A 22,520-nucleotide genomic window follows, 5' to 3' on the forward strand; every position below is an offset into this window, starting at 1 on the left:
ATAACCAAGAGAAAGCAATAGGTGTGTGATGATCAAATGAGGGTAGCTGTTGCTCGAAGATGCTCATTATATATAATACTAAAAAAATCCTGAAGGGAAAGATGAGAACATTATAGGGCCTTGGTGGGATTATTACACAGGCATTGAAATACTAGCTATAAAAACAATGTGGTAACAGGGAATTTTTTTTTTCCCATTTGCCATAATTTTAAATGAAAAAAAAAAAGCAGGATCTGTGAGTTCACGGACATTATAATAATGACATCCGTGTTAAGGCAGCAGGATGTGGGGTGCGTTCTTTCCCCTCCACTCTTCAAACATATTCAATTGCTTTAGATGCAAAATAAATGGCTGGGAATGTCCAAAGCGGCAGGTGGGGTGGTACCTTGGCTCCATCCACACTGATGATCCGATAGCTGTTCCTGGTGACATCGTAGAAGTAGGAAACGGTGACCGCCTGCTTGCTCGCAGGCACCCAGTTCTTCTTGGTGCTGGGGTCGATCTGGAAGACGTGCGCCCGGGTGGTGAAGACAGGCTGTTCCCTGGAAGACAGAAGACGCTGTGTGAGTCGGTGGAACGTGACTTTATGTATAATTTACGGTTTCTAAGCCACCTACTGCCCCCAAAGATGTTAATGGCTTAAAGGGGAAGATACGTTTGCATGAGGACGATTAAAGTAAGAAAAGCAAAGAGAGGAGAAAAAGAGAAGCCAGCGGGGTAGTTACTGGAACCTAACACCCTGAGGCTGTGGAGCAACTGGACTAATAAGCAATTTGCTTAAAACAACCCCTTCGCTGAGTTTTTGCATCCTGTGAAGTGTCCTCTTCTTTTTCTGACGTCCTGTTGGCATTTTCAGAGTTTTGCAACAAATTCATTTTGGGAGATTCCGCAATAATTTCAGGATTTTGCAAACCATTTACAACTTCCTATTCTATTTCCATTAAGTATTTCTCAAATTCACAGCATTTTATGAATGATGCATTCATTCATAATTGACCAAGCTTTAAAGTTTTATGTTTCCAACGTATAAACCTGTTGAGTTTTATGTAAAATTCATCAAAGCTATCTCTTTTGCTATTCTTGCATCTGTATTGTTGCTATTTCACTCCACGTGCTTAAAAATTCTTAATGTGATTATTAATCAAGTTAGCACATCATCTATGTTTCTGTTGAGTGGGGAATTAGATTTTGACAATTAGCATTAAGAGATAAAGCAGATGAATAAAAATGGTAATGGATTTCACTGCATTTCATATTTTAAGGTATCTATTGCACAAAGTAACACAAAATGAAACAGACTCATTTCAAAATACTTATTTTGAGGGAAAGGGTCTTCAGGCAAACTGGCTCAAAATCTTTTAAAGTGTTCAAAATAAGATAAAATGGGTGGGGCGGGGGGAAGCGACCGCAATGTAAAAGTCACCCCATCATTCATAAAAATTCTACAAATTTAACAAGTACTTATTAAAGATAAAAATTAAATCAAAAGGTAACCAAGACAAACTAATTTTTAAAAATCCTTACAATGTCAAAAGCAATGACATGAAAGACTAGGACACTCAAGTGGAGACAAAAAAAAAAAATCAAAAGGGAAATGTGAATTCTAAGTGTTCTGGCCCCTAAATGAAGCGATTTTAGACAAAGCGGTCTTTGAACCCATCCTGACTACAGACGGCTCATTCCTGGGAAGGAAGCTCTTTCTAAAGAGAGAAACTTCTTCCTGGAAAAGCACTACACAAGGGATTCTCAGCAACACCATGAATACCAGCATCACCCATCAACTCAGGTTGCAGAAGCCTTTTTCATGACTATTTGTCCAAATGAATAAAGCCAAGAGCATGCTATTCACGCCACCATGCTATTCAATGCAGCTATTTCCAGAGGCCGGCTTTCCAGAAGAATGCACAGAGACCAGCATTCCTGGCCCCCCTGGATCTTTCCTTCTAGATCTGGGAAGCAGGACGAGTGCTGCTGGAGGTGTTAATTACTAGGATGTTTCTCTTCCTTTAATAGTGACCGAGTTCACCGCCTACTCAGTCCTAAACTGACACCTTCCAGCAACAGGGTGACAGCTCAAGAAACAAAAGGAATATTGTCCCCGTAATTTCCTGCATCTGTTGTCAGGAGAGCAGCCTGTGGAGAGCGGGCGTGCACACGAATACAAAGCCCCCCTGAGCAAGCCCCCACGGGCAATCTCACAGCTGGATCCCCAGCTGTGCTGCGGCCAGCCCAGGCACCGTATTCTGCTAATCGCAGCAGCACAGCACCGCAGAGGAAAACACTTGCTCACACCGTGGTCTCCTCATGTGTGAGAGGAGGGAGTGACAGAAAGGGCAGTAACACCAAAGAGGTTTTTAAGCATCGAATCAAGCTAACATCCCTGCTTCCCTTGGTCAGGGCAGCATCCTTCCTGGGGAGGGGCTCACTTTCAGACCTTCCCTCGTGTCCTCCACACCAAGGAAGATGGACAGGGTCTGGGTTTGAGCATCCTGAGACCTTTGATAGCAATTAGCTGGCACTTCAACTAAAAATACAAGTCCTCCGGCCCAGACTAGCAGCCGGGACCCTGGCTCTCCAGGAGAGGGGCCTGGGTAGCTCTGTTATTCACAAAAGCTCTGGGTGATTTTTATCCTCAAGGAAGCTGGGGCGATGCCCACGTGAGATAGTATCAAGTGATCTAGGAAAAAATGGAAGAAGTGATCGCTACCGCCGGCATCAGTCCTCTAGAATGGCACAGCTGACTGTGAATGACATAGAGTGACTCCCGAACGTCCTCCCACATCCCGCAAGGACCAATAGTGGGACCAATAACAGGATCTTTGGGTGCAAAAGATGTGGGCACGGGCCACAGGAGGCAGAGGTGCTCTGATTAGGAAAGGGGACAGCTGTGGTGGCCAAGCAGTGACTTTCTGTAAGCATCTATGTCCCTGCACCCAACAGGAGTGAGAACGTGAGGAAAGGAAAGCGGAGAGAGACAGAGGAGGAAGGGCAGGGAGACAAGAGAAGGTGGCAGAGCCTTCTGATCTGGGACAAGCCAAGGCAGCAAGTCGCCTTCTTGCCACGGTCAGGTCAAGGTGTGCATGCGGAAGACAAGGGCCCGGCTCCAAATCTGCCCGCTCGGGTCTGGGGATAGACCAAAGCCACTGTGGCTGCCTTTGGGACCCCAACCAGAAACGCGATTTGTTGGGAACACTGTGGACTCAGCTGGCCACACCTTCGGTGGCTGCAGCCCTGGTCACCGCAGTGAGGCCTCTGCAGTGGCTGAGTGGCTGCTCCAGCCTGGGGAGAGGCACCGAGACCTGGGTGAGGAGCTGCAGGGACTCCCGCCAGCCCCACTGAGAGGAAGGGTGCCATGGGAGAAGCCTCCGCCCTCCTGAGGCCAAAGACAAGTGTCCTGAGGCCCTGGGCAGCCAGGGAGGACCAGCACAGCCAGTCTGGCAGCAGCTCTGTGCCCAGGAAGCTACCCGTATGACTGACATTTGCACATGAATAACCAAGTCTGAGGTCACCAGAGTGTTCTATGTTATTCTTCTAAAATTCAAAAACCTAATGGTATTTAAAGAAAATGCCCCAAATAGACAATGACAAAAAGAAAGCCTGTAGCTAATTTACTGGCTACTGATCATTCGGCCAGGCTGTCCACGTGCTCACTTAGGATTACAACACTCCTATGCGGAGGTGCCATGCAGGTGGGGAAATGGGCTCAGAGAGGCCAAGGGCCTGCCCTGGGCTACATGGTAAGTGGCACGCTGCAGATCTGAGCTTTGAAGGCAGTGCTAAGTGACAAAGACATCCTCCCTCTTAACCATTATGCTATATTCTCTCCCTAAAATGACAGTGTCTGTACTTGGCAGCTTCTGATGTGTCTCCCAATGATCCCACCTCCTGGTGCTCATGCCCCGTGTAACCACCCTCCCTCTGAGCAGGGGTGGGACCTGTGACTTGCTTTTAACCAACAGAGTATGGCAAAGGTTGTCATTTGTGTGAGCAGGTTACTTCTGTCTGGCTAGTAAAGTCCCCTGACTGACTGTCTCTCTTCCTGGCTTTGATGAAGCAAGTTGCCATGGTGGGGAGGCCTATACGGCAGGAACAGAGGGTGGCCTCCAGCCAACAGCTGGAGAGGAACCGAGGCCCTTGGTCCAACTCCCCTCAAGGAACTGGAATTCTGCCAACTATTGCTTGGAAAGCTGTGGATCCTCCCACAGCTGAGCCTTCAGGGGAGACCCCAGCCCTGGCTAACACCTTGGTGACACCTGAAGCCGAGGACCCAGTGAGACTCCTGAGCCAGGGAAATGTGTTTTATTTTCAGCTGCTAAGTTTGTGGCAGTTTATTAACCAGAAATGGATAACTGAAGTGCTGACCTTCATAGAAGTTCACTATAAACCAAGCACATTGTGTATATTCTCACTTAGGCCTCCAAGCAGGACTGTGAGCGGGTGGCATCATCCACATAGAAAACCGAGGGTCACAGCGATTTCAGGCTCCCTGGACAACAAACCCTTACATCTTTATGGGCGAAATTAGAACACTCTACAAACCTCACCGCGGAATTCAGAAAAGCGTACCCCAACTCAGAGAGCATCTGGCCTCACCTGAGAAAGTAAAAGAGCTGGAACTAGGACACAGAAGTCAGTTCCCCAAAGCGTGCAAATCAGTATAAATAGAAAAATCCAAGAGAAGCAGAACTTTCAAACCCAGCGGGTCGCCTTTCCTTCCCAGCAGGGAAAAACTGAAGGGAGTGTGTGTCAGAGGCCAGAAACCACCTCCGTACCCAATTTATGCTCCTCTTTTTGGTGTTCGAGGCTCAGGGAGTCTATTTCAAATCATTCCCATTCCCTCTTTGGTGCTTTAAATAGAAAGCAGATGTTTCCGGGTGGCAAACGTTTCTTTAAGCAGACAATATAACCTACTGTTCCCACAGTCTTTTTAGAACTGAATAAACACCAATTGCTGCTCACTGAACACATTTTGGAACCTGACAGTAATTGTCCCCAAGAATAATTAGACACTCTGCACAGCACATGTATGTTTGGAACACGGAAACAATTCGGAGGACAGACCACTCCAGCTTAGAACAATTTCTGGCTCTGTATGAGATGATTCTGTAAAGAACTGGCAAGACTACTTTTGGAATTTAAAAAAAAGGAAACCGATACTTTAATTTATCATAATCCTTCATTTGCAATGCTCAGCTCCAGGCTTTTGATGATATGAACCTGTAAAACCTCACAATTCTTATTATTCCTCCTTCGACTTGCTTGGAATGAAAACTGTCCAGACATTATTTTACAGCCATTTAACAGTGTTTCAAAGTCTCAGAGGAGGCCCTGATTAGTTCGTCTGCTTTGAGTCTTGACTACTTCTAACCACCATTCACACAGCACCGAGGAAGGTCTTCCCCGACCTCGATGGGGAAGGCACTCCCGCCCAGCTGCCTCTGTCCCCCCAGGACCAGCTCCAGGTGCATCAGAATGACCCACAGGCCACCTTGCCCTGCCCCTCACCACACTGCCCTCTCCTGCTAGCACTTCCCAGTCACCTGCATCTGCACATGCCCCGCACATGCCATGCGCTGGGCCCAAATGTCCTCCTCCTTGGTCGGTCAGAAGAGTTCCTAGTAGTCCTTCCGGCCCCGCCACGGCATCTTGGGACGCCTCATTTGTGCTCTCAGGACACAGGCCCTGGGCTGAGCACCTGGCACAAGGCACCAGAAGCATGTGCTCACCTGGCTCCTAACCCTCGCTCTAGACGGTCAACAGGCCCCTAAGCTGGAAGAGGCGAGCCCCCAAAGCCTGGGACAGAGAACTGGAGAAAACAGGAGATATGGACCAAAGGTTCTTCCAGCACATTCTTCCATGCAAAGACTCTCACTCGTCAGCATATTGTGGTTCTACATTCATACAAAATCCCCCACAATAAAGTTACCGTTGTTTGTAGCTCACAGCACACATCTAGAACATCCAAGAAAATCAACTGAAAAAAGTGAATATGAATAATAAAATTCAGTAAGGTGGTTAGGTATAAAGTTACTAATAAAAATAAAATTAATAACCTTCCTATACATGCAACCACATAGACAATACAATGGATTTTTAAAGATCCCATTTACAGTAGTAACTAAAAAGGTACGAATTCTAGGTTTCTATTTAATAAGTTTGCAAAATCTGTATTAAAAATAAATATAATTTCTAAGGCACACAAAAGAAAACTTTAAAAACTTTAATAAGACATACGCTGTTTTTAATGAGAAAAGTCAATATAAAAATGTCAATTATCCCTAAATTAACACATACATTTAACACAATACAAGTATCAACAGGAATTTTTTTTGGAATTAAACAGAGTTATTTATGGGGAAAACTTACTACATTAAGTAAGATAGGCAAGAAAATTCTGAAAATGAAAAGCAATATGGGGATTTAGCCATATCAGGTACTGAAATACATTATTATAAAGTTACAGCAAATGAAACAAGGAAGCAAATAAATAGATTAACATTAAGGAACAGAGCCTAGAAATAGAAGATGAAGGAATTAAGTATATGATACGGACAGCACTACTCATCAGTGGGGACACAGAAATCATTCCGCAAACCCTGTTACGACCACGGATTAGTCACTCCCTGGGGACAATGTGTACCTGCTGGACCTGAGCCAGAAGTCTGGCTCCGTGCCACGTCTGAAGGCCCCTAAATGGGTCACGGGAGACCCACTGTATTAAAGCTAGTTCCACCTGCCCCCAAACTGCCCAGATGAAGAAACCTGATAAATGAGAGGTCTCGTGTAAGTCACATTTGTCACAAATCCACGGACTGGGGATTTCTTTTTTGGGTCACATCTACATCAGGGAATGGAATGAGGCGAGTGTCCCTGATGAATGCTGACGGGCTTTCTTAATGACACTAACTCATACGCCAGAGGGCTACACAGAATTTCAGGAGCTGGCAGCACCCGTTGTCCTGCAAGCCCCGCTGCATGAAGTTCCGGGGCTGGCTCACGGGCCGAGGGCTGCCCCGGAAGGGCCATCAGACCCATTCTCATGTGCTATGGAAAAGCACGCAGACTCCCCGGAGCGGGTGGGGGGTCCAGAGCAGTGGGTGAAGATCCTGACAATCTGAGAAGCTCTTTCAGAAAAGCAAAGCCAGGAAGGAAGGCAACATTCGCATGGGGTGGTGGGGGGGTGGTGCTTCTCTGAGGATGCAGGATAGGTAAAAAGATTACAGGAGGATGAGATGGAAGACAGGATCAAGGGAGAAAAAAAACTCACCAGTAATATACTGAAATGTCATCTCATGTTCAAATGGCACCCCTGTGCCCCTACACAGAAACCCCTCTCCCTCTTCCACGCACACACTCCCCCTCCTCAACTCCAGCCCAGAGCCCAGCAAATGTGCAGGTTTTGGCAGGATAGGTAGAAATGGCTGTCCAGGTATGAGAGCCGCTACATGGCTACAGGAGGGGGCCGGCGAGAGGTGAGGCCCAAAGGTGGGCCCAACTAGATAGCCACGGACTCTCAATGCTATGGAAGGAAACTGGTCTTTAATCTGGGGGCTGCCACCTCCCAACTGGGTGCTACGGAAAATTTATGTCAAAGCTGTTTTCTCTTCTGTGTACATTCCAAGATGTATATGTATATGTAGGAAAAAATGTTACATGCACTTGGATAGCTGTTCTCATAATTATGTGATAGCGCACCTAAGAAATCGTGTTCTCTACCCAAGCCTGCCGGGAAATCATGAGGGAGCTGAGTGAAGCACCAATGTCTGTCATTTGAGCTGCACACAGGTGTGTGGCCGGCCCTTACAAACTAGCCATAGCATTGATGGGCACCTTCCAGTCATGATGTCCCATCTATGGAAGATATCTTGTTTTAGGATTTCAAGATATAGCCATGATTTTATTATACATATGGCATATTGAACATGAATACCATTAAAACTCATTCTATCTGAAGCTACAGTGAAAAAGGAAGTTTTAAACAGAAAAAGCAATTTTATGATTTGCGCACTGTGAACCCCACGAGCCAAGAAGCAGAGGACATCCAAGTGATGATTTCTAAAAAGCCAGGTGGCGAGCTGCCCGAGTCATAACAATTAATGATTCCTGGAACAGCCTAATTCCAGACAGCACAGAATATTGCCAAAGGAGCAGCTTCTGTTCTTCCTTTTGCTACGATGCATCTGTGTGCAGAGATTTTCATATTACGCGGCAATGAAATAAAAATATAGAAGACTTTATGCTCTCCCCAATGTGAGGATATGACGAGGCAACATTATAACTAATATTAAGGAGATATGATTTTCTTAAAGAACTGGGGCAATACCATTATCGATTTTAAATGTTGAGGGCTTTCGCGCTCATCTATAGTGAAAATAAAACTAGCTTTCTGGCTATGTATGTATTTTGTTCCTAGTAAAGTAAAAATAATTTTCTCTGGTGTTTGTGTTACAGTTAAAAAGCATCAAATATAAATGTGAACAGTCTTGCAGCAGTTAATTCATCTGTGAGACTACATCTTGTTATCTGCTTAACTAAGAATATATCTTATGATCTCTTGATCTCCCACTAATTATCTCAAAATGGGTATACTGTATCATGGTAAAAATAAATTTAGGAAATGCTGGTTTTTGAGCAAATGAGCAGCACACTCCGAACTACATCTCAGAGGGACAATGTGGTACTCGGATCGAGGATGGACTGAAGGGGTAAGAGACTGGAATTAAGAAATCGCTAAACAAACATCCAGGCACAGGGAGATGAGGGCCTGGCCAAGAGCAGAGAGGAGAGAAAGAAGGGAATGAGTGTGTGAGATTTCAAAAGTACTATTGGGATGACTTGTTAAAGGATCGAATGTGGCATAAACACCAAAATAAGAAATACAAATGCTCTACATCAAAATAAAAAACTTTTGTGTTGCAACTGATACCATCAAGGAAATTGAAAAAAATAACCCACAGAATTGGAGAAAATATTTGCAAATCATATATCTGATAAGGAATTTGTATCCAGAACATTTAAAGAGCTCTTAGAATTCAGTAACAAAAGGACACATAACCCAATAAAAAAAAAAAACAGGCAAATCATCTGAACAGACCATCTCCAATGAAGACATACAAATGGCTAGTAGGCACATGAAAAGATGTTCTCCATCTTTAACCATTGGGGAAATGCAAACCAAAACCACAGTGAGATACCACTTCACACTCACTAGGAAGGCCATAATCAAAAAAGACAATAGCAAGCGATTGCAGCTCTGTGCATGTGTGTGTTTGCGTGTGTGTGTGTGTCTGTGTGTGTGTGTGTGTCTGTGTGTGTCTGTGTATCTGTCTGTGTGTGAGGCTGCAGTGGTAGCTATGCCGCCCAAGAACGACTAGAAGAAAGATGCTGGAAAGTCAGCCAAGAAAGACAAAGACCCAGTGAACAAATCTGGGGTCAAGGACAAAAAGAAGAAGTGGTCCAAAGGCAGAGTTCGGGACAAGCGCAATAACCTGAAAGCTGTGATGTTTGACAAAGCAACGTATGACAAACTCTGTAAGGAAGTCCTCAACTATAAGCTTATGACCCAGCTGTTGTCCAGAGAGCTGAAGGTCCTGGGTTCCTTGCCCGGGGTGGGGGCCCCTTCAAGAGCTCCTCGGTAAAGGACTTACTAAATCAGTTTAGAAGCGCAGAGCTCAAGTAATTCACACCAGAAACACCAAGGGTGGGGGTGCCCCAGCTGCTGGTGAAGATGCAGGAACACCACATCCCACCAACTGTAGTTTGGGAAAAATAAAACTTTATTAAAAAAGAAAAAGCATTGACGGGGACAAAGATGAACTGGAACCTCACACACTGCTGGTGGGAATGCAGTGGAATCGGCCTGGTGGTGCCTCAAACAGTTAAGCGCAGAGCCACCATCTGTCCCAACACTTCCACTCCTAGGCATTTACCCAAAGGCCTAAAAGCACATCCACACAAAATCCTGTACCTGGAAGTTCACACCAACGTTGTTCCTAATCGCCAAAAAGTGAAAACAACACAAATGCCCATCACCTGATGAACGGATAAACAAATGCGGCCTGTCTATACAAGGGACTGTTATTATTCAGCCATCTAAAGGACTTAAGTACTGCCACAGGCCACAACTCGGACAAACCTTGAAAATATTATGCTCGGTGAAAAAAGCTGCCACGTATTGTATTCCATTTCTATGAAATGTCCAGAACAGGCAAATCCATGGAGACAGAGTATATATAGATTAGTGGTTGCCAGGGGCTGGAAGGAGGGGACAATGGGAGTGACTGCTAATGAGTATAGGAGGTGATGAAAATGCTCTGAAATTGAATAGTGGTGATGGGTGCACAATTCTGTGAATTAACTAAAAACCACTGAATTGCGCACTTGAAAAGTGTGAATTTTATGGTATCTGAATTAGAACTCAATAAAAGCAATTTTTAAAATATACATTGTTTATATGAAATTTGAATTTAGGTAGAAGTCCTGTTTTGTTTTGTTTTTTCAAAATCTGCCACCTAATTCTGCAAATAAAGTTTTGATATGATACACACATAAAATATCTATTAGCCTGAGATGCCAACGGGTAGTGTGAATGAAAACATCACAAGTGCTCTTTTGAGGTATGTCGGCACCTTTGGTTCTGTGTTTGACACCTTGCAAGCTACCAGCCTCTTCACACCACGCACCTCTGTTTTTAAACAAGAGTGATTCCTAGGAAAGCAAAAGTAGCTTTTTCCCCTAAACCCCAAGTTCAGAGTGGTAGCCATATCCCAAACGTGGGCTGGCTTCTAGAACTGGCACAAGAGTCCCTCTTGCTGCCACCCTGGAACCCGAAAGGGAAAAATCTGTCACGAAACCAATTTGCTATAATTAGTACTAATTCACCAGTAAAGGAGAAAAGAATTCCCAGACCTCTAAGTTTTTTGAACTTTGAAAAAAAATATGTTTTAATTATGAAAGCACAGTTACTCTTTTTGAAGTGTTTTGCTTGTTTAATTTGCTGACCATAATAGGGAGAGAGAGCTCTTGGGGCAAGTAAGCTGTCTAAGGTGGAAAAGGTTGTCTTCCTGATAGTGGCAGTTCTATAACTAACATTCACACCTGTAATTAATATTCCTTTGACAGGTTGCTATTAATAACAAAGAAGCATTTTGCACACACTGTAACGTTATATCTGAACAGTCCCTTGAGGTGGTTATATTAATGTCCCTGCTTCAGAGAGAAAAGTGACTTGGCCAAGGTCACACAGTGGTCAGAGCATGCTAGGGAGCATCCCCTATTTCAGTTCCTCCCTTATTCCTAAAGAAGAGATACAGTGTGATTTGGGGGTTAGCCCACCTCTTCTTTAGCTTGGTCTCTGACAGGTAGAAAGAGCCCTGACAGAAACTAGAATTAAAATGAAACCAACCCCCTTATGTTCCTGAGACAGTGAGGGCTGTTAAATCTTTTCAGCGTGTATTTCAGACATCCACCATATTGTTTTCCTTTCTCAGAAAAGGTAGAGTGAGGTGATGGCTTTTAATATGATGCGTAGCCAAATGGCATTTTGGAAAGATCAGGTAGACGGAGTGGCCCCGGGGACTCCTGAGCCCCAGTACTCTTTCCTGCCTCTCCCGCTTGTTCCTGCCACTGTCCTGGGGGACTCCTGGTTCGGTTGTCCCTTTCCCCCTTTCTCTCCCTTATGGACTCCCCCACAATGGTTCCACCTACCCGTGATTTCTGCTCAACTGCCGTGGGCTCCCCAGTCTAGTCTTCTAACCTTGCAGTCACCCTGGAGAGGGACCTGTTTGCCTTCCAATATCTCCCTGGGTGGTCCACTCAGGCTTCCTCTCCACTCCCAGCCAGAAAACTTAGCATCGCTGAGTCTTCTTGCTCCACATTTGACTTTTTAAAAAGCAGCTTTACTGAGCTTTAACTCACATACCATACAATTCACTTATATAAAATATACAATTCACTGATTTTTTTACTGCATCCAGAGCCTGCATAACCATCACCACAATCTAATTTTAGAACATTTTTATCCCCCTGTCAAAGAAAGCCAGAACCCATTAGCAGTGTCTCCCCATTCCTGTCCCTGCCTCCCACTTCTAGGCAACCACTCATCTACTTTCTGTCTACGGATTTGCCTATTCTGAACATTTCATATAAATGGACTCATACAACATGTGGTCTTTGTGTCCGGCTTTCGTTATTGAGCATGTTTTCCCTGTTGGAACAACGTTGGTGTGAACTTCCACGTACAGGATTTTGTGTGGACGTGCTTTCGGGCCTTTGGGTAAATGCCTAAGAGTGGAAGTGTTGGGTCAGATGGCGGCTTAACTGTCTGAGGCACTGCCAGGCTGATTCCACTGCATTCCCACCAGCAGTGTTTGAGGTTCCGGTTTGTCTACATTCTCGCCAAAGCTTGTTATTGTCCGTCTTTCTAACTACAGCCCTGCTAGCAGGTGTGAAGTGGAGGCTAAAAGATACTCAGCACATTGCTAGAGGAATAATCACGTACTTGACAGAAGGCCACCTACCCCAAGCTGACGGAGTGTGCACCTGCTCTGGGCCTCACTGCCTTTTTGGTTGGCTGCTGCCCAAGGAAAGAGCCCATATCATACTATTTCAGGCTGCCTATTTCAGGGTCTCTTATTAAGATAACTTTCTAAAAGTGCTTTTAGAAATACTGAAAACACATACAACTGGGGTTTAGAGAGAGGTAAGAGAAGAGTTTGGTAAATACTGAAACAAATGGTTTTTAGGTGAGGCAAACTCTGGGACATACAAAGAAACCTGCGGACCATGGATGACCATGTCACAGAGGCTTGTGCTCCAAGGAGAGGAGAGCTCCAGATCCTTCTAAAACTTCTTCTTGTGCAGCTGGAAACCCCTTGGCTGCCTCCTAGTCAGTGGTGGCAGCCGGTTGGGCCTCAGAGTCTGACCTGGTGCCTGCGGCCCAGAGCGCACAGCCTTCTCGCCCACTCCTCTCGGCCGCGGTCCTTGCTGCTATCATTTCAGCCCAATGGCAGCTTCCTCTAAGGTCACCCTCCCTGGAGCCACAGAAGCCACTGCTCAGAGAGGTAAACTACCAGCAGGCAGACAGCGGATGACGCAGCCAGGCTTTGCACACCTTAGGGAATGGTTCTCGCCCCACCACCTCTGTCTGGATCCCTTTCTCTCACTCCCTGGCTTAGGCTCCATGCAGGGCAGAGTCCCTCAGCCTGGCACCCTGGGGAGTCTCAGGTACCATCTCCTCTGGTCGTTTGTTCAAAAAGTATGCTGGGGCTGTGGGAGCAGTTTGGTAGCTCCTCAAAAAAAAGTTAAACATAGACTTACCATATGATGCAGCATTCCACGTCCAGGTATGGACCCAAAAGAAATGAAATTGGGACTCGGATACTAATCTTCATAGCAACATTATTCACAATAGTCAAAGGGTAGAGACGACCCAAATGTCCACCAACAGATGAACAGATAAACAGAATGTGTTACATACATATGATGGAATAATATTCAGACATGAAAAGGAATGAGATTCTGATATATTCCACAACACAGATGATCCTCGAAAATATGCTAAGTGAAGTAAGCCAAACACAAAGGGATAAATATTGTGTGATTCTACTTATATGAATCAAACAGGCAAATTCATAGAGACAGGCAGTGGAATGGTGTTTGCCAGTGGGGGTTATTGCTTAATGGGCACAGAGTTTCTGTTTGGGAAGACGAGAAAGTTCTGGAGAAGGTTATTGGTGATGGCTGCACAATACCGTGAATGTTCTTAATGCCACTGAATTGTGAATTCACAGCAAAATGGTTCCAATACTAAGTTTCACATCACATATGTTTTATAACAACAAGAGCAGAGCGTGCTGAAGGCAGTACCTGGGGAGGCCTCGGGAGGACGCCGTGCCGAGGAGCAACCCCAAAGAATAACACTGGAACGTGAGCACTGAGCAGGCAGGAGCAAAGGAGGTGGGGGTGTGGGGCAAATGGGGGGAGGAACGGCTGAGAATATGAACTCGGAGCCCCGGGACGTGCAAGTGCCAAGCAGGGCACGGTCCACCCCATCGAATGGCTCAAAGGAGTCCAGGAGGCCGAAGACTGAAGAGAAACAAAAATGTCCACAGCGAGTTACACCTTCTCAGTAAAAAAGAAATGTGAGTTAAAACAATAAGAGCCTTCGGAGATGGTGGTGGTGATGGCTGCACAACAACGTGAATGCACTGAACTGTGCGCTTAAAATGGTTAAGGTGGGACATTCCACGTTGTGTGCATCTTACCACAATAAAGAAAGATTTCCGGTCTGCTAGAATGAAAGGTTCTGTCTCTTTTATACCACCAATGGGGTGTAACTTGATAGAATTCTCTGAAAGGCAATTTATCATTACGTATCAAAAGCCTTAAAAATGCATACTCCTGAAGCCAAGCAGTTCCTTTTCTAGGAATCTATTCAAGGGCAATAAATGAAGATATGCAAAGGTACTCAGGCAAAGGACAGTCAATGAAGAGTTGTTTACCAAACTCCCTCCCCGCCTCCCTCTCTGTAAACCATCTAAATGTTCCAAAGGGAGGGATTGGTTAGATAAAGTATAATATATTCCTGCAAGAAATACCATTCAGCCTTTAAAAATGCTGAGTGCATATTTACTAATATGGAAAGATGTTTTCTATTTCTTTATCCATTATGATTTATTCTCTACTTCATTAGATTACAGTTCAATGACTTACATCCAGAAGTTATGATTAAATAAGGCCACCAAGTGCTGCTGAGTCTCAGTCTCTGTCCCCTTTCCTTCTGAACAGGACTAGCCAGACTTCTTGCTTCAGAGGTCAACAAAAACCATAAAACAAAACAAAACAAAAAGGGAAAAAAAAGAACTCACAGGTTCCAGAATTCCAACAAAAGCTAGCCAACACTAGTACTGTGGATGTCCAGGACATAACATTAACTGAAAAGGAAGGTTACAAAGTAGCATCATACTATGCTCCCATTCTCAAAAATATGTACACTAATGTAAATATATATTGACTTAAATATTTACTATGCAGCTTCACAGGTCACCTGTGCTGGGCACTAACATACCCCAGGAAACAAGACCGCATGGCCTCTGCCTCAGAATACAGGGAGCTCACACCTGTCTGAGCTTGAGCACCTGTGTGTGCACGGGAAAGAGGATGGAGTAGGTTTACTGAGAGCATGCGACGTGAATCAGTGAGCCTTGCTGCAGTGTGAAATCATGTCTGGTCAGGGGGGCCGCGTCTCCTACTTACCAAGCGAAAGGTAAAATATGGAACCGCCTGGACCAAATAAAACAGGTATAAGAGGGCCCCAAACACCGGAGCTGACAGAAGGAGAGAGGCAGGTGCTATCCAGAACTTCCTATGGCATCCTGCCTACAGTCACCCACGAGTACCTGCTGGGGACTGGTGCCAGGACCCCCTACAGGTATTAAATCCAAGGATGCTCAGGTCCCTTGTGTAAAATGACGTCGTATATGCATATAACCTATGCAGATCCCCCCATATACTTAAACTCATCTCTAGATTACTTATAATAGCTGATACAATGTAAATGCTATGTAAATAGTCATTACAGTGCAGGACGGGGCGAATCCTGACCCAAGTGGGAACTCAAGCCCTACAGTGAGAGAGGGTCCCTGGCTTCACGCAGGAAAGGATTCAAGAGCAAGCCTGAGTTAAAGACAGAGGGAAGTTTTTTAGCGAAGGAATTAACACTTCATAGACAGAGCGTGGTCTCCTCTCAGTTAGAGAATGAGACCCCGAGCATAGAAAGACCTGGGTTTATATACATATTTTTTAGTTTCTGTGAAAAATGACTGATTATAGGGGGTAAAGAATGGAATGAATGGTTGGGTTTATCTTTAACTTGTGTGTGGTACGGCTTAAAGCCTTTGTCTCCCTGTGTTCCTTTTATGGCGTGGGTCAGCATTAAAGGTATGGGCAAACAGCTGGTACCCTACAGGAACCTTCTTTGTTCTGCAGGTTCCTTGTGGTCGGGCCACGTGGCTGATCAACCAGGTTCCGAGTCCGACAGCACACGGAGGGCTCTGAATCCCGCTTGGTTTAATATTTAGTCAATCTGTGTAGTTCTTATGCCTCTTTCCTGTATTAGTTATTCCGTACTGTTAAAGAATAGTGACAAGAATAAAAAGTCTGTACATAATGTATGTCAGCGACAACATAAATCTCCCCCAAATATTTTCAATCTGTGGTTGGTTGACCCACAGACGGGAAGGGCCAAGTGTATAGTTAATAATATTACGCTGTTTACTTAAAATTTTGTAAAGAGGGTAGAGCTCATGCTACTGTGCTCTCGTCACACACACACAATGAGAAGGGCAGGAGGAAGCTTTTGGAGGTGACGGGTATGTTCATGGCACAGACTGTGGCGCTGGTTTCATGGTGTGTAGGTACTTCTCCCCAAACTCATTAAGTTGCATACATTAAACGTGAACAGCTTTTTGTATGTCGATTTACATCAACAAAGAGCTTTTTAAAAAAGTTCAGATAGCAAAGGAACAGAGGTGAATGAATGAGGACTCGGTGCCAATGGTACTTGTTCTACCCAAGGTGCCTTCTCAGCACCCGGGTGCTTGAAGGGATCTCCCCAAATCAGGAGACCCCATTTATTGAAAGATTTTGGCCCTCCAGGCACTATTAATGAAAGAATAACTTGTTTTCTCATTTCTTTATTGACCAAAGTCACATGTAACTGCTAAATAGCTTTCTAATCAGCAGGGTGGTCTCGAGAATTGATAGGTTTCCAGCCAAAGACAAAGGGACATTAGATACCAGCTCCAGCAACTGCTCCTCGTCCTAGGGAAAGAGTAAAATAGCCTGTCCTTGCTCTCCCAGGCCCCTATGCGGGAATAACTAGAACTGCCATTTCCTTTGGACCTAAGGATCTTGAACATAACAGACTGCACCTTCCAGACACACACTGGAAGGTGCAAGCAGCGGGGATCTGCCCCCAGGGACACAAGTCCCAGAGAACATGCAGGGAAGTGACCATTTAGAATGTAATATTATGAGGCTGAAGCACTGTGTCTTAAGGAAGGAAACCTAGTAAATAAAAATAAATCCACTATCCTAGAGCCACAACGAGTTTACTGACACGCAGAAACAGTGCGCCTCCCACCAATTCTTTATTTGCTGCAGTCCATGCACATAGGTCCAAAATATTTGCTAAACTAATTTATTTGGCTTTGATGGAATGCGGAAGTTATATCACATGTACCCAGCAAGGCAAAGCTCCTTTCTATTATTTCCCACAATGTCAAGGGCAAAAGTGTACCCAGCTCATCTGTTCCAAAAAGACAGGTGTGGGAGCCCCATAGAAGGCCTCTTTCGGATGACCCTAAACTGTGTCAGGACAGCTGCTGAAGCCAGAGCTCTGCAAGAGCTGGTCCCGGCTGGAACATAGACTCAGTGGAGCAGCCCAGAGTGGGCATCATTACACCTGAGCAGCGAATGTCCCAAAGGAAAACAGGGCTGAGGGCAGGTGGGGCTGCTGGAGCCTGCATCACCCACGCATCCAAGTCTGGACCTCCATCTACACTCCTAAGAGTATGTCAAAAAGCTAACATTTGGCCCTAGGGACAAAGAGATGAATGAGATATCATCCCTCCCGACAGCAATCATGGCAGTGACACCAGCAGGCAGAGTATTAGGCGTAGGAAGCCAGCACCTGAGGGCGCAGACGCTCAGGTATGGTGTGTCAAGCTCTGGTATGGCACCCAGAGGTCTGTGCCAGGATCCCCTAGGGCAGCAGGATGCTGTTGGGACAGTGCCCATAAGCCATGGAACACGACATCCTGGTGCTCAGATTCTCCTCCCACTGGAGTCTCCTCTGTGCTCTACCTGAACATCAGGACCCACCTTAGCACACACTCACTCTCGCAGCCTCGAGAACCATCTCTACATGATGATGCCCAGACATCTCTGGCCCAGGTGTCTCTTCCGAACTCAGTGCCCACATCTCCCTTGGGCATCGATCATAGAGTGCTCAACAAAGATTTTCATACTTATTCTGTCAAATGACACCCGGTGCACAGCAGATAACCAGAAGGTGCCTTCAGAAAGAAGTGGCTTTTCTTCATTTGTACAAAGATGTCACTGAGCTGGGAACAAGCAGCCTGCTGACAAAGGGGATGTCCTCAACTCCCCAGGTATAAAGCAGTCTGGGACAATTGGAATGCCAGCGGGTCACTTCTGACTATGAGCAGTCGCATCCATTTACCAATGTTGCTCATCTGTCTATGACATTAAAAAGACTAGTGAATGATGACCTCGGTGACAACAATAGCCTCTCTGTTCTGGATCCTTTCTGTCAGCATAAACAAGCTCAGGTTTCTCCCCCTTGCACCAGACTGTAAGTCAGCGTGCATACTCCATCCAACATCCTTTCTGCACACAGGACCCTGCTGCTCATCTATATAGGACTGGGGACGACCAAGAACAGGTTGGCCTGTTGGCCCAATGCCCTGCGCTGTAAGGGGGACATTCCAGATGAGCCATCGACCACTTCCCTTCAGAGTTCGACCATCATTCCTGTGCTTGGGGTCCTCTCCCTCTATTATACATAATTACACATTACTAATATAACAATTCAGTTTTCTAGCTCTTCCCACAAAGAGGCTTGATGGAGCAAATCGACTGTAGATTCCAGTATTATTTATAAAAAGGTCAACCGGAAACAAAATGAAAAGTCCAGTACCAAGAAGAGTGAAGTCAATAAATTAACACAATGGAGTACTATGGAGCCATTTAAAAAAGAGAACACTGTTATGACTGTATAAATATTGTTCCTTGCAGAGCCAAGAAATGTGCCGGAATTACATTTCCTTCTGTACAGTCAAGAGCCAAGCGCTCCTCCCAGGAAGAGTCCTTAGCATCGAGGTCAACGAGAAGCGTCTCCTCTCTAGCTCTCTCCTAGCTCCACAAGCAGGTGGTGTCTCATTGTGCTTCACACTTGGAATGTAACCTGCTGGTAATTGTGTTTATTTTTGTGGAGTTTTCTATTGCCTACGTTTTCCTATTGAGAAAAGAAGCACAGCCCATCTTTCCATAACCTAGTGTCTTCCAGCTTCTTGCTCATTCTGTCCATGGTCTGGAATCCCTCCGGGCTCCGTCCTGAAGATCTCTTTCTTGCAGCAGTGACTGCCAGTTCTAACTTGGACTGTGAGCTTCCGAGGCCCGCTCGTGGCCATGTGTCTGTCCGTGAGTTCTTTTTCTTTAGACTCCCAGAAGCCACCAAATCTCTTTTGTCCCCACTGCCTCCTTCATAGTCCTCACTCTTGTTTTGCTGGTGTAGACCCTCAACTCTGAGTCCCTGCATGTCTGCAGCTGCCTTCACTCTCTGCCTTCTCTCAGCATGAAGACCAGGAGTCCAAAGTCAGTTTTGCTGGGCTAAAACCAAGATGTCAGGAGAGTCAGGCTTCCCCAGGAGGCTCTAGGGAAGAACCCATTTCCTGGGCTTTTCCAGATTCTAGAGGGGCATTCCTTGGCCTTTTCATCACCTTCAAAGCCTACAGCTTAGCATCTTCCAATCTGTCTCTGCTGGGGTCCTGCCATCCCCTCTCTCTTCTGTGTGTAGTAAAATCTGTCATAAGGACACCTGGGATTGCATTGAGGGCCCACCAGGATAATTCAAGATAATCCCCTCATGTCCCCTTACCTGAATCCCATCTACAAAGACCCTTTATCATATAAGGTGACATTTACAGGTTCCAAAGATTGGGACCCAATACCTATGGGGAGGGGGATGTTTTTCAGTCTACCACATGGGATGTAAATTTTTTTCTCAATGGTTAAAAAATGATTTCCCTTACAATCTTGAAGGCCTTGCTTTACTATTGTCTCGCATTCGTTCTATCTGGTGAGAAGTTTATCTTGCTGGCTCTTCCTCTTCCTGCCTTCAGCTTTAGAATGCTCTGTGTTCTCACTCTAGCTGATCTTACCTAGTGTGTAGCTTTAAATACCATCCGCCGCCCTGGCTCCACGTCCGATTTGTCTCTGCCCCTGGAGCTCACTTGTTTCATTTTCCTCTAAGAAACGCGGTGTCTCCAAGACTACCACTTGAAGTCCCAGCTTTCAGCATCACTTCTCATCCCTGCCCTGGCTGGACCTGCAGGTTTCCTAAGAAGCTCTGCTCTGGAGCCTGCAGGACAGACTGGCCCCTGCCCTGACCCCGCGGCCCCCTCCTCTGTGAAGTTAGGGCTCAGAGACTGTATTTCTCTCCTCTGCTGTATTTCTGACACCACCATTCCTCCCCCTGCTTTAGATCACCCAGAAGTTTGTTGCCATCTTTCACTTGCTGATAACTCCCTCCCATTCACTTTGTTGTCATGGGATTGTACTTTTAATAATCTCTCTATTATCATTTTAATGGGTTCTGGGGTAGAATGGCATAAATAAGCACTTGTGCTAAATCTTCCACCTTAAAATCTAAGTTAATCTCATTAACTTTTCAGTTATAACTTCCATATGCTTAAAAGATAACAGACATTCTATTCGGAGGCCCTTGTCCACGGGCCCCTACTGGCAGGAGGCTGAGGGGTATGGCAGCATTCAGATTTACATCCCAGCTTGTCTGAGCACCACTGCTTATGACACAGATCTGCCAGGACAAATTAGGGAACTGGCAAACTGCATGTGGGTTTCCTCTTTCCAGGATTTTTTAAAAAGCAAACTGCTGTGTGGCCTTCCCTGCAGTGTTGGAAGTACATGCACCGAGGCATTAAATAAAGAGAATGTACAACTTTAAACCAAGAACATCTTTTGCAGGTTCCATCGGCCCAAGAGAACCTTTTCACTCAAAAGCGAAGCCTGCACGATACGTCCCTGCTTTACAAAGGCTGGAGTTTAAAAATAAACACGAGTGTTTGAAAGAGCACAAAAATAGTCTGTGCCAAGCTCCACACCTAGGTGTGTGGTGGCTCGGGGGAGCCAAGCAAGGCCATGTCCAGTCCAAAGTCAGCCCTTGTGGACCTCAAACAAGTGACATACAAGGGAAGGGTGCCTTTTTGTGCCCGATTCCTTGTACTACGCCACGTCAACCGCACCCCATTCGAAGCAACCACAGGCGTCCACCACGTCCAGCTAGTCATAAACAGGCTGCGCAGGCCGCCCCCAGAGCTGAAATCCATGTCCTTGCCCACTTTTGAGACACCTGATCCTGTGGCCTCCTCCCCATTGATCCCTTACCCAAACTACAGAAGTAGGTTAACAAAACAGAGATCCCTGCTCACCCCACATCTGTGCCCACAGATGAGCTGTGCCTCTCCCTGGAATGCCCCTTGCTCATCTACACCCCCACTCAGCCCACCCCCACTTGTCAGAGTCCCACGTTCTTCAAGGCCAAGTGCAAACTGGTCACCTTTTCCATGAGTGGTATCAGCTCCAGCACCGACCAAACCTACCCATAGAGCGCAGCTCCTCTGCGGCCCTCATATTACTCTCCCTTGTCTTTGGATAATTACAGGTATGCTGTACCCTAAAATGGGCTGTAAGCCCCCTCAGGCGGGGATCAGGTCTTCATTTCCGGAGCCTCTGCAGCTCCCTCATAGAGAAAGCTCTTGGAATAGAGTGACCACCTGCTGGCTAGTGGGATCCTGCAAAATCCCCACACAGCAAACAAGCAGATCCCCGCTGGAGAGACGTGGGATGTCGTCTCTAGCAGAGCTGCTAGGTAATGCTTTACACGTGCACGTGCACACGCGTGTGGGCACACGCATGCTGAGATACAGGGACTCGCTCAGCTCCAGGCTGGCTCAGCACAGCTGGTGGCCTGGCTTATGGCCTCCCTACAGCGACCTTCTCCCTTTGGCCCCATGTGCCATACTAATGACCTTTTGCATGTGCCCTGCCTGGCCTGAAAAGAGGCTGTAAAGCAGCAGTCAGGGTGAGCTCAAGGGCCACGACTACGTCTTACGTGACAGATCACAGCCAGACCCGGACCCCCAGAAGAGATGTCCCAACAAAGAGGGGAGAGAGAAGGGTATGTGACAGAGAGAGCGACAGGGATGGAAGTGCATGCTCCGCAAAGGAGCTTCACACGTCTCTGGCCTTGGAGGGGATGTGCAGAGACTGGCAGGCCTTCTGTAGACAGAGAGCAATGGCTAACAGAAGAATGATGTGTCTTCTCGTCACCCCACTAGCTGTGTGTGGGCAGCAGGTTATGGGGAATCTGGTGCAGGGCCACAGAACTGGGTCGTCAGTGTCTTCTCCCTTTGGAAAAGGTCTGATGCATGACTCTTAGCAGGACCAGGCGGCAGCAGGTGTCAGACAGCAGGGCCACGTGTGCCAGCAGGAGACTGGCTCCAGAAAGACCCATGCTGTTCCCATGCACCAAGGGCACGTTGCCCGGCTCTTCCAAAGGGTGACAAGGGCTCGTGTGCAGTCACCTCCCCACTTCATGTTTCTCTTTGCCCGGTGCTCTGCCACAGCCTTCCAGCCTCAATTCAATTTCCACATGCATTTACATCTTCAGTGCAATTCATGTTCCTCTCCTAAGA

The 22,520-nt window shown here is 46.1% G+C and overlaps 1 protein-coding gene and 1 pseudogene across 3 annotated transcripts in view; one reads left to right on the top strand and one right to left on the bottom strand.

Annotated features, from left to right (window-relative positions):
* HOMER2 (homer scaffold protein 2) overlaps positions 1 to 22,520 on the bottom strand; it is a 106,220-nt gene that overhangs the window by 58,629 nt on the left and 25,071 nt on the right. For all 3 annotated transcript variants that reach the window (XR_005651899.1, XR_005651898.1, XM_039858490.1), the window contains one exon: positions 386 to 542. Coding sequence is in view for 1 of the 3 variants with exons in the window: in XM_039858490.1 (XP_039714424.1) it covers positions 386 to 542 (157 nt within the window). In the remaining 2 variants the exon portion in view is untranslated. The remainder of the gene's footprint in view (positions 1 to 385; positions 543 to 22,520) is intronic.
* On the top strand, positions 9,354 to 21,431 carry LOC120599318 (40S ribosomal protein S25-like; annotated as a pseudogene).

This window comes from Pteropus medius, unplaced genomic scaffold, assembly GCF_902729225.1.
Source record: "Pteropus medius unplaced genomic scaffold, Ma_sr-lr_union100, whole genome shotgun sequence".
Classification (NCBI taxonomy): domain Eukaryota; kingdom Metazoa; phylum Chordata; class Mammalia; order Chiroptera; family Pteropodidae; genus Pteropus; species Pteropus medius.